The sequence below is a fragment of the Rhinolophus sinicus genome, linkage group LG09 (assembly GCF_036562045.2).
Source record: "Rhinolophus sinicus isolate RSC01 linkage group LG09, ASM3656204v1, whole genome shotgun sequence".
Lineage (NCBI taxonomy): Eukaryota > Metazoa > Chordata > Mammalia > Chiroptera > Rhinolophidae > Rhinolophus > Rhinolophus sinicus.
The window spans coordinates 55799336-55812166 of NC_133758.1; the positions used below are offsets into that span (position 1 = coordinate 55799336).

General features: G+C 47.6%; 1 protein-coding gene across 16 annotated transcripts in view; it reads right to left on the reverse strand.

Moving 5' to 3' along the window:
• Positions 1-12831, reverse strand: part of SLC41A3 (solute carrier family 41 member 3) — a 71627-nt gene that overhangs the window by 39640 nt on the left and 19156 nt on the right. For 8 of the 16 annotated variants that reach the window (XM_074340437.1, XM_074340435.1, XM_074340431.1 and 5 more), the window contains exon 3: positions 5100-5255. The exons of the other annotated variants lie outside the window; for them this stretch is intronic. In XM_074340437.1, coding sequence (XP_074196538.1) covers positions 5100-5255 — 156 coding nt within the window. The remainder of the gene's footprint in view (positions 1-5099; positions 5256-12831) is intronic. 16 annotated transcript variants of the gene reach the window in all.

A 12831-nucleotide genomic window follows, 5' to 3' on the forward strand; every position in this document is an offset into this window, starting at 1 on the left:
TTAAAATTTAATTTAAAGGATTGTATTTCCTCTTTCCACATAGGAAGTCTACAAAGTTAGAAATTTCACCAAAGTCTAATAATCCCTGATTCTTCAAAATGGGCATAGACTTTTCCACTCTGGGTAGTTCTCAGGGTACATGATAGCCTTGTGGGACTGATTCAACTAGAAGTAACACACTTTCTCAGTAAAACAAAGGATCACTCTTTTTCAAGATTCCAACTCCACAGCTGAGAAACTCCCTGTTAAGGGACAGATTGAACCAAGCAGAGAGGAAGATCAGGCTACCACCACCAAACTACTCACTGCCTGTGGCACACACTGCTCTTGACCAATCCTTTCCCACGGCTGGATTCATTCCAGCCCATTCAAAGTCTGCTTTTTGCATTCAGGAGCCTGGGAGTTGTAGACCTCCTGACTGTAATTCTGACTTTCCTTCACGCTTTGTCTTCAGTTCTCCTTTCTGTCCACATGCTCTCGTTTCCAAGGCTTGAGTTACCTTCCCCTGCATGCCTTGAGTTACCTTTTCCACAGCCACCTCACTCTCCATCAACAAACAGCCTGAAGGGGGTGAAGGCTGGAAGGTGAAATTTTCTGCAGGGAGTCCCATCCTCCTTGAGTGTGGGCTAGGACACTAGCATGGCCAAGTAGATTTGAGAAGTCATGTTTAGACATCAGGACTCATACTCTACAACCATGGGGGGTCTATTCAGCGACATAGTCAAGAAACATGGAAGGGTAAAGCAGAAAAACAGGAGGACCATGGATACTGACTGACACTGTTAATGCAGTGAATTAACTAGTGCTGGAGTTATCTAACCTGCAGACTTCTTTATAGGGATCATAAATGTTTTTAGTCACTTTGAGTTAGGTCTTCTGTTACCCACAGCCAGAGCACTCCAACTGATCACTGGGCTCTGTGCTGCTGACGCACGACCTTACGGGCTCAGATCTTCCTTCATAGTGTTACAGCTGCTGATCCCACTGGTGACTGAACCTGTGGACATCCCAGAGGCCCCTCAAACTCCACCTTCCTCGCCCAGCTCACCTTGCCCTGCCTTGCCCATTGAGTTTCCAAGCATCCTCCTGCCTTGCCAGCCAGGACTTAATTAACCCCTTGTGTTCCCCGACATCCTGACATCCAAGTTTTCATACTGTGTTTCCCCGAAAATAAGACCTAGCCGGACAATCAGCTCTAACGTGTCTTTTGGAGCAAAAATTAATATAAGACTTGGTCTTATTTTACTATAAGACCATGTCTTAATATCATATCATATATCATATCATAACATTATAATATAACATAACATAACATTATAATATGATATAATACTGGGTCTTATATTAATTTTTACTCCAAAAGATACATTAAAGCTGATTGTCTGGCTAGGTCTTATTTTCGGGGAAACATGGCAACTGTCTTAAATTCTGCCACTGCCCTCTCCAGCAACACTTTAAAAATTTATCCCAGGCACTGGGGAGGCTGAAATCAATCAAAAGCAATGGATCTTGTACTTGGGGAAGCCTGAATCATCACCAGTCTTCCAGCTTTCCCCTGCTGCCTGGAGCTGAACTCTCCAGGTCATCTCTGACCCAGCTTCCAAGGTTGAGTTTTGTTGCACATATACGACCATGTCACTCAGGCTTTTATAACCTTTCATTGCCAATTCCACTCCTGGACATATACCCAACAGATGTGAGTCCTTCTGCGCCCTCGCTAAAACATACTCAAGAATGTTCCTAGTAGTGTCTTACCTTGAGAACAGTCAAATCAAATCTACAGTATTAGAAGTCAGAAGAGTGGTTTAGGTTGGGTGGGGCCTAGAGGAATCTGCTGGGAGCTTAGAATGCTCTTGATGTGGGTGGTGGTTACTAAGGTGCATTTACCTTGAGATGCTTTATCAAACTGTACACATATGAGTTGTACAATTTTCTATACTTCTATGCTACACTTCAATAAAACAAATACGTGATATTTATTATTAAAACAAAGAATGGCAACAGAGTCAACAATACCTTTGCTCTCAGTATATAACTCAAACTCCAGAGCAGAGTGAACAGGGTCCCTCACTGCCTGCCCAGTGCCCCGTCCCTGACAGTGTGCACTCATGTTCCTCACTCTTTGCAAACACACTCTCATCTATCCATATCTATACACACACTGATCCCTTTACCCGGAATGTTTGCTGTTTCTCACGTCATCCTGGAAACTGCTACGTTATCTTTAAGGTCCAACTCCAACTGTTCTGCTAACTACAGATTCTCTGACTCCTCTAGGAAGAATGGATTGTTCTCTCTTCCTTCCCAGGCAAACATCTGCTCACTGCCTCCACTCCCTCACTCTCATCTGTGGGGTGATCTGATAAGCAGCTGCCTCACCCACTAAGACTACAAACAACAGGAAGATGGGGGCTGGTCTGTTTCTGCTCACCACTGCACTCTCAGGGCCCTGCTGCAAAAGGGAAAGGAACAGATTCTCCCCTAGAGCTTCCGGGGGAGCCAGGCCCTGATGACACCTTGATTTTAGCCTCATTAGACTCATTTCAGAGCCCTGGCCTCCAGAACTGTAAGATAATACATTTCTGTTCAGGCTGCTTGTTGATTCATTTCAACAGGATGTGCTGAATGAATGAAGGCGGAACCAGATGAATGAGTGAATTCATCTACTCTACTCAGCGTTTGGCTATCAGCTGCTCAAAAGCAGAGATCATGTCTGATTCTTCTCTAATTCAGTGAAGAGCAATCACAAACCCTCTAACAACAATAAAAAAAAAAACCAAAACACTTTTATTGTCTCCAGTACACACGTGTGTACATAAACCCCAAAAAGTTCTGGAAGGACATTCATCACCTGATAACACAGGAATTAACTAAGATTGAGGGCTGTGGTCAAAGAGGGGCTAACCTCAGCTTTCAGATTTATTTTATTAAATAGAGAAATATTTATACCTTCCATGTGTAATAAATAAATTTTTGAAAAAACCCAACTGATACTCTGGCCACTTACTGGCCCTCAATCCCCAGGCCCAAGCATAGATTGAACCCAGGCCCCAAAAAGAGGGAAAACCCTGGCCCTAAACTGAGAGGAGGTGAAGTCAGCACTCAGCCAGTGCCCTTGGTCTCAGGACTGCACCAGGGATGGCCCATGAGGCACGCCTCCCGAACCAGACGGTCATCTTTGCTATAGGCTCCTAAGCCGAGGCCCAGCATGCTCCTCCCGTTGCTCTGGGGCTTGCACCGGCCTAGGCACAGTTGGAGCCAGGAGCTGGGACCCTGTCCCATATTGTGGGGCTTTTGTATGGAGTGGTGAGCCAAGACTGACTGCTTCCTGCACTGCTGAGTGGCAGTGAGCAGGGAGGTGGTGCTACAGGCTGGGGATCCAGAGAAACTCAAGTGCCCTTGAACCTCATAGCACCCTGGTGTCATAAAACCACATCTGCAAAGTGGAGAGAAGGAATAGATATGACTTCCAGAGCTATTTTCTCTTTCTCCCAGCTGCTGAATCTCCCAAAGGTGAATGGCTCAAGGCTTGCATTTGCAGACAGCTTTCCCCATGTATACTCTAGGCCTGCCTCCCAAGACACCCCTTTTTGACCTTCCACAGCCACCTATGTAGAGCACAGCTTGGAGCCCCTTCACCCCATTATGTGTTCCTCAGTTGTTACAGCCTGGGAGGGTATTTGTCAGTCAGGAGAGATCAGCAGAATGTGGAAGATTTAGTGGAATGTGGGGAGTAGGGAGTGTGGGGATTGTGCCTGACCATCCATAAAGGTGGCATAGGATGCCAGTCCAGGAGGAAGTCTAGGTGGAGGGCAGAACACCTTTCCTGATTCTGCATTAAGCCATCTGGGAGGCCAGCATGAAGGAAAAGGGCAAAGAGTCTCTCCCCAGTATTTGCAGGAAGGTCTTAGGGAAGGGGTGACAAACAAGCCCAGATGAGCACAAATTTTTTAACACCGAGCTGGTCAGTATGCAATGGGCTGCCCCAGCCCCAGGAAGGGTGAGTATCCCATCTACTGAGGTATGCAAGCAGAGGCCGCCTGGGAGGCATTGTGAGCCTCATTCAGAGACCAACGGGCCAGGGTGGGTGCTGATCACCCCTCTCTAACTCAGAGACAAGTGCACAGGGAAATGCTAGGCAGCAATTAATAAGGAGATGCTGTGCGTACTGAGGAAGGTAGAGTGCTATCTGGGATGACTCCATGGATTAAAAAAATAAATTTAAATTTAATTTTACAGGTTAAGAAGTACATTATATAGTATGATCCCAAATATTTCTGTGTTTATGTGTTCTGGATAAACAGGACAATGTTGGCAGAGATTATGGGCACCCACCCTCCTTCACTTATGTACATTTTGTAATTTTTCTAAAAAACATACTAACTCTATAAGAAATGTTTAAGTAGACAGAGCAAACCCTCAATGATTCAAACAGCATTACCCGAGCCCTAAACAGACCGGGAGAAGCAAACGCCAGAGTGTGTGATCCCTCGAGGGCCTCCCAGAAAACACCTCTACCTGACGGAGATCACCATAGCCCCTTGCTGGCCTGGACCCGCAGCCTGGGCTCTGGCTCTTGTCCTCCCACGGAGCTTTTGGGGGCTGGAGGGAATAGTGCCCATCACCCGTGGGCCACAACACAAAGTGCACTCAGTCATCCATCCTCACAATCCTGCAAGCTGGGAGCATTTATTAGCTCAAGCTTAGGATGGGGAAACTGAGGCAGGGGGACACTAACAGTTCCCTCAGATAGTGAGCAAATCGCAGAGCCAGGCTACGAACCCCTCAGGCCCTGCCTAATGAGCCTGCTTTCCCTAGAAGGAAAATGGTTTTAGTTCCTGGGGCTAACGTGGCTCATGTGAACTGACCTTCAGAGAGGATCATCAGAAGCTATTGTGAATCAGACACTGAGGTCCCTGGAGGACTCTTCTGCCAGCAATATTGAGCCCAAGACTCCCAGGCATCGAGGCTAGACTCAGAGTTGCAGCCCCACTCAGGGGCCTCTTGTGTCCCCCAGCCTGTCCTATCTGTGATGCCTGGGGACCCTCGTTCCCCCAACCCAGTACCCCACACTGTCCCCTCAGATGCCCAGTACGCACTTGGATGGTGTTCATCAACAGGCCTGCAGTCATCATACCCAGGCCCGAGAGCAGAAGGGGCACCGTGATCTGGCATGTGAGGGTGCAGGCAGTCTCAGGGAAGACTCCACAGGGGGACCGGGTGAGCTCACAGCTAAAGCCTCGAAGCTTCTTGCCCTGAAAGCAAAACTCCAGATTCAGCTGGGTGACTACCATGGTCAGGCTGTCAACTTCATTCCCAGGAGTAAGATGTCCAGGTCCAGGGAGCCCTCCTTCCTCTGTCCTCTGCACCCTCACATTTCCTAAGAAGTTCGCACAGGTAGCGTGACCAGGTGCCCTGCGCCTGTGAAGGGTTGGTTCCCCGTTGGTCGAAGGCCAGAGCAAATGAGTGACCAGAAAAGGCCAATGTGACTCAGAGACTCATTCAGGGCCTCAGCCAGCTCCTTCTGTCTATCCACTCTCTGCAGATCAGGTTTTCTTCAGAGAGTGACTGCTACGTCAGCTGGGACCTCCCTCAGCTGGCCTGCCACTAGGAGGTTCACTGTCCCCTGGCACGACCTTGACAGCATCCAAGCTGGCTCAGGCTGGACGCAGAGCCAAGTGAGGCCTGGCCTTGAGGAGGGCCAAGTGGAGGCCTGCCCACCTCTGCACGTTTGCCCTGGGCAGCGTCTACTCTTGGCAGGTAAGGGCCTGGACAAATCTCAGCATGATGGACCCACTTCTCAGACTGAATCTACAGCCCTCTGAGGGTCTGCAAGAAAGAAGCCACATCCTGTGTTCACCTCAACTTCGATGTCCAGGGGGTCATGGCCACATGAAGAAGCTGTGTTCACAGGGGAAACACAGCCTTGTTCTTTCTTGGGCCCAGAAGATTTGTAAATGTGTTTCCAAAGGAACCACACTCTCATCTGCTGCAAAGGTAAGACCAACCCGGTCCAGAGGAGAAGGGTCTGGGGCACCCCCTCTAACTCCTAGGAATTCTATTGTTGGGTGTGCCTGCTGTGCATTCCACAGGTGCCAGGGACAGAATGTCCAGGCCTGAAGGCAAGCCGGAGCAGGGATCAAGGCCATAGCCAGCAAACGCCCAAAGCTGAGAGTCGGGTGCACACTCACCTGTGGACCCCAGGGACCTCACCTAGACCAGGGCCTGGTCCAGGCCTCACCTCTGCTCCTGTTCCTAAACCACAGACCTCCTAGACACTTAGCTGGTTCCCCTATCTATCCCACACTTTAGTCCCACTTCCTGAATTTCACAGCCCTCACCAGTCTAGATCCTACTGACCTCCCAAGCCTATCCCCTCTCCTCACAAACTCCCACCAAACATCTCAAATAACCGTTTCCCTCAAGCCCCAGACATTCCTTCACTGTATCTTTCCTCCCACCACTCATTTACTCATTCATTCAACAGGTATTTTTAAGCCCTTCCCAGGAACAAGACATAATGAGCTCTAAACTTTGTCATTCCTCCCATTGGGAGTTGGAGTTCTGTCTCCCCTTCGATCTGTGACTGCTGGACCAGAACAGTGGAAGAGACACTGTACTAGTTAGTTTCTGGGCCAAAATCTTGAGAAACTGACAGCTTCCACTTCCCATCTCTTGAGATGTTCATGCCTGAAACCCAGCCACCATGCTGTGCGGAAGCCCAAGCAGTCACACAGAGAGGCCACATATAGGGGTTCCAGCCAAGAGCCCCAACTGGTTCTAGTCGACAGCCAGCATCAACTGTCACGTCATGTGGACTATCTTGGACTGGGTACAGTGCCTAGCAAGCCACCCCTGCAGATGCTGCATTGAGCAGATAGCCATTCTCAATGAGCCCCACCCAAAGCCCTACACATTCATGTTCAAATTGAATGACTGGCTTTAAATAAGCCACACAATTTTGGTGTGATTTGTTGCACAGCAGTAGGTAACTGGGACATTTGGGGAGCCTCATCTCCACCCCTGACCAGACTCATTTCAGATAAACCAAAAACTGCCAGACTTCCCCCTCCAGCCCAGACCTCTATCCTGGGCTATCAGCTATGCTTAACCCCACCAGGGAGAGGGACACGCACCCCAAACTGTCTTTCATGATTTCTTCCAAACCTTTTGCCCCAAGTTTCTAGCCTCAATGAATGGTTCTGCCAGAAACCCAAACCTCACTCTAACCACCCCTCCCTGTGATCACCTCAACCCCACATCCAATCTGCCTGTTCCCAAATTTCTCCCGCATCTGCTCCTCCTCTCCAGCTCATGGACACGACCTTCACCATGGCCCTTACTACTTCCCAACCCATCTGCCCACCAACAGTAGCACATACTCTTCATACTCACATCCCCAGGTCACTTGTTTGCCCAAATATTATCAGCTGTCAACTCATTATTACCTGAGAAAGTTTAGATTTTTATGGTCAGGCATTCAAGGTCCTTTATAATTTAGGAAAAATACATCCCTTTGGGCCCTCTCTCCTTCTAGTCCCTGGTCATATAATGCACGTCATAGACGGAACTTCCTGCAGACCCTCCTGTGGGCCATGCCTGTGCTCATGTTGCTCCTTCTGCAGGCTCCACACACGGCCCAGGCCAAATTCCTGCCTGATCTCATGGCCAACTGAGTCACCTCCTTGTTTTGAGGCCTCCCAGCTTCCCGGCCTGAGCCTCACATCTCCTTCCCCAGAATTCCCAAAGTACTTTGTCTGAACCTCTCTGAAGGCAAGTCTACTCCTGCCTAATGCAAGCACGAACTGCACATGCACCCACTCTCCCTTCTTGGACTGTGCTCCTCTTGAGAATGGAGGCTGGCTGATTCACTGCTACAGTTTTCACAGCAGGGGAAATTATTCATTCATTCACACTACAAATTAGTATTTAGGGCCTAATATTTGCCAGACTCTGGTCTAAGTGCTGTGATGCATCTGTTAGCAAATAGATATATTTAGGGCTTTCCAGTGTAGTAATCAAAAAGAAAAACAAAAACATAATTATGACCTGTGAAAAGTGCTCTGAAGGAAAGCCAAGGCATGAGGAGAGCATAGAGCAGAATCAACTACACACAAGCACTCAGTGACCAGCAAATAAATGAACAAATGAATGAAATGATAGCTCTTCCATTCCCTTTGTGTAGCAGTCCATGATTCTCAACGCCCTTCACAATGAATCACTTCATGTGCAATCAAACACCAGACTCTCAAAATATCTCCAGGATGCTCACCAGCAAGTACCGCTTTACAGAGGCCCTACAAGTTCACACCCCAAGTTAGCACCAGAGGCAGGACTCAGACCCTCAGCTCCTGACTCCCAGCGCAGACTGCCTCCACTCCCTATCCTGCTCTGTCCCGCCGGGCCCCTTCTCCTGTCTGCCACTGCCCGCCATCAGTGGTTTGGATTCACTGATTCAAGCACAAGTCTGAACCAGTAGGAAGCTAAGAGAAATGGCATGTTTCTGAGAAAAGAGTTGCAGAAGTTAACTGGTTTAAGGGAGCTCACTGGTTTAAAACAGAACCCTCTCGGCTGGCCTGAAGCACTAACCAAGGCACACACATCACCAACAAGTGATCACTTTCTTCTGACTTCAGCAACTCCTTTATAGTTTCTTTACAGTTTTGAATGTGGTCAGACATCATAATACAATACATAATCATACACAGTGGGACCCTGAACCATTCTCATCGGTACACAAGAGATATGGAAATAGACATCATTTGCATCATTTCGCATAGAAAGAGATTCCAAAAAAAAAAAGAGAGAGAGATTCCTGATTAACCAAGTTATAAATCATCACAAAAATGATTCTCATTTGTGTTTAAAAAAATCAAATGAGAAATTAAGATAAACATATGCACACTCACACAGACACAGTAAAAAGTTCAGAAGGCTACACACCAAAATGCTAAAAGTGGTTATTATCTTTGAGTGGTAAAATTATAAATGACCTTTATTGTATAACTTTCTGTACATTCTATTGTGATTATTTGCTTTTATAACCACCGAAACATAAACTGTCACCAAAAATAAATAAAAGACATCATTATGAGAGAAAACTTACTTTCCTGTGCAACTTGAGAACAAAACATGTCAACAAGGTTTATTGGCTTATAATCCAGAAAATCAAGAATGTTAATTTTAAAAAATGGTTCAGTAGCATAGTGGAAAATCTCAAAGAGCTTAAACTAGATTCCAGGGCTGTACTAGGCAGTGGGTGGAATCTGGGTCAAGCATCAGATGGTGCTTTCTCGGTGACCTGCAATAAGCCCCTGCCCTTCCATGGGCCTCTAACCCACCCACAGCCCCATAACACGAGTGGTGGGACTGCATCAGTGGGTTTTCAGTCCATTATGCCATCAGAATTACCTGGGAATTCCTGAAACATGCAGCTCAGACCCCAGTGCAGACCAATGACTCAGGTCCCCAGGCCTGCGGCATCAGAACCACTCATCTATTCCAACTCCCTTGATTTTTAGGGGGGGTGTCACTCCAGGACAGTTAGGAGGGTCCACAGAGGATGGACAGAGGGTTCTGGAATACACATCATCATTCCTAGCTTTCACTTCGGATTGTTCAGTGGGAACTGGATACTTCCCCAGGAGCATACCTTCTAAACGGCCTCCTATTGCTTTCATGAGCCAAATGGTCATTCTTAAAGGCCTGAACTTTTCTCCATCCTGTCAAGTTCTCAGAAATCAAACCAGTTACATTTTCAGTAGCAGGAAAGGTCCTTCTTTATTTTCTGCTTTTGATTTGGCTAGCAGAACCCACCACAAGTAAAAATGGACTGAAGTATACTACTTGCTCACCCCCACGCCTGGCCCTGACAGCCTGTTCTGATGCAGTTTCTCCAAGCAGCTCCTTCATGTCACTCAGGCCTCACTCCAACATCCCCTCCTCAAACAGGCCTTCTCTGGCCTCCCTCTCCAAAGCTGAGGCATATCACCAGCTTTATTGTTTTCGTAGCCCTTATTACCATCTAACACTGATTTATGTATCTTGTGTCTGTCTCTTTTCACTTGACTGTGACGACCACCCCACCACAGCATCCAGCACAGTGCCAGCCCATGGCACACATACACACGTTGCACGAATGAGTGAATGAACAAATAAACAGAATCACAGAAACAAAGAGAAAAAGAACCCAGTCAGCCTTCCATAGGTTGAGTGGTGAAAAGCCTAAAATTATTGATTTGCTGCCCTAACATTTGGTAAAACCATGGCCTAACCTGCAACTTCCCCTCCCCTCTCTTCTCCAGTGGATAAGGTCCCCTAGCTAAGCAATGCTCCTTATCAGGAGGACCACGCACAGTTTCCAATTATCCCTGAATAGTGGGTTTTAGTTCCTGCCAGCCATGGAATTACTCAAACAAGACAATCCCACCCTCCCACAAAAACCAGTGGACATCTCAACCTATTGTTACTAAAAGGCCTGCCTCCCACAATCCCTGGCAATTCATTCTGCTCCCGAGCACAACCCGTGTGGCCCTGCCTGGTAGGCAGTGTCCTCCTCCCCTGGGCTGAGTGCACGTGACAGATAAACTGTGATTTCATCTAGCCAGTGTTGGGACTGTGTGTTCAGCCATCCCCGTAATGCTAGGGCTAGAACCGCGTCCTCACCAATGAGGTGAAAAAGAGATGATCAAACCAAGTTGGTATCATGAGCAGGGGAGCTCAGCCTTGACCCAGGACACCTGGCCATCTGTCACTAACTGCTCTTTGCTGACTAGCTCTTGACACGGCGAAGGCCGCCTGGGATGGAGCCACTAATTGATGGCCAGCTTGTGCTTTAGCCTGCTCCATGTTCGGTTGTCTCTCCTGGGCACTGCCATCTCCACCCACCCTAAAGTGTCGTCCTGGTCCCCAAGGCAAGAGCTATTGTTAATTGACTGTATCCTGGCGTGAGGTGCCTTCAGGTATGGTCTGTGCCTGGCAGGTGGTCTCTGGCACTCCTGCCACCTAGTCTAACTTAGAAATTGGCTTGACAAAAATGGGATTCCATGGGCCATCCCCAGCCCCGTTAAAATAGTTAATACAGCTCAAAGTAAGGTAACACAGGGCCTTCAAGGATTGAAATTTTTCACACAAGACCGCCTTAGTGAAGGCGTGACTATGCCCTCTGCTTCTCATTTTAAAAGTCCAATTCAGCCTGTTCTGAAACCTGGAAAGAACACAGGGTGTTTCACTGTGGACGATCACAACCTTAATGCTGTGGCTCCATCCACTGCGATCCCCATTCCGAATATCCAATGTTATTGAAATTACTGACTCCATCCAATCAGCAACCAGTAAATATTTTGCAACTACAGATTTGGCTAATATGTTCTGTTCAGTGTCTATTTCAACAGACTCTTAGCTGCAGTCGATCTTCAACTCTGAAGGGACACAATACATCTTTTCCAAGCTTCTCGTGGGGTACCTCACCAGCTCTGCCATCACACAGACTTTGCAGGCAAGATCCTAACTGCATATGCCACCATTCTCTAGGAGCACAGGTCTGACATTACACTGAGGACATCCACCTCCAAGAAGACTCACTTGACACACTCATTAAGGACATACAAATACTCACAAAGGAGTTCACAAGTAAAGGATGGGCCATTACCCCACATGTGGGGCAACCCTGCCACCTTGGTCAAATTCCTGAAAATTATTTAGTACACTGAGGGCAACTCCATCCTTGACACAGTCAAAAACAAATAAACATAAAAACAGCTGTTGATCTTTTAGCATCTACAATTTTAATACATGCCCAACATCTGTTGGTCCTTTTTGGATTCTGGAGAAAACACAGTCCTCCTCTACAAATTTTACTTATGCCCACTGACGCTGTCACTTGCAAAGCAGCCTGCTTTAAATGGGTGCCTCCAACAAAAGGCTCTAGCATCTGTCCAAATTAAATCAGCAGGCACTCCCATCAGGGCCCTCCGAGACTTTCACTGTACAGAGGCTTTAGCAACCTACACCCATGTCTCCTGGAGTCTCTGGACCACCTACAAAAAATTGCCCAAGGGCTTCTGATGCAAGAAACTACCCTCCTTGCCTGCACTATGTATAAACAGAGAAGTAGTTGCTAGTTGCATACTGAGTACTCCAGGAAAGAGAGGCTCTGTGTCACAGACCCTGGCCTGTGACCCTCTGTATCCAGCTGCTCACTGAGCCTTGGGAGGCACAGCTACCAAGGCCTCCTCAATACAGGAAGAAGTACCTGGGCTCTCTGGCATATCCCACCTGCAGGAGGGGGTGGCCTCCCCTGTCCTCAGTCCCTTGCCAGATACCACAGTGCCAGAGGAGGTCAAACCTGTGCCTCAGGCTCCTGGGTTATGTGGGGAGCTCCGCTGAGATGAACTGAGTGAGCAGTGTTGACATTAATATCCAAACCGTAGGGAATTTTTATGAGTTTATTTGAGCCAAACTGACCACATATACCAGGGAGCAAGATCTCAAATGCTCCTGAGAATGACTTTGCTCCTGAGTTTTGCAGCTTCATTTATGCATTTGAAATTAAAGAGAGAACAGAAGGAAGATTACCTGGAGATGAGAGAAAGCAAGGCAGGGATTGGATTACAGGATGGGTAACAAGGTTATGTGCTTTCTTGGGGGTGGTTACAGCCTGTTTCAAAGGGTTGTTAACCTAGATGCACTGAAGCAACAGACAGGCCTTGCTTACAGAAAAGACAAATCTTTTACTGAGTTACATGCCTGGGGCATGACTATCCACCAGGACCTGCCCAGTTAGAAATTTATGATCAGATCACCCTGTGAGGTTACTTTCCACAGAACCCC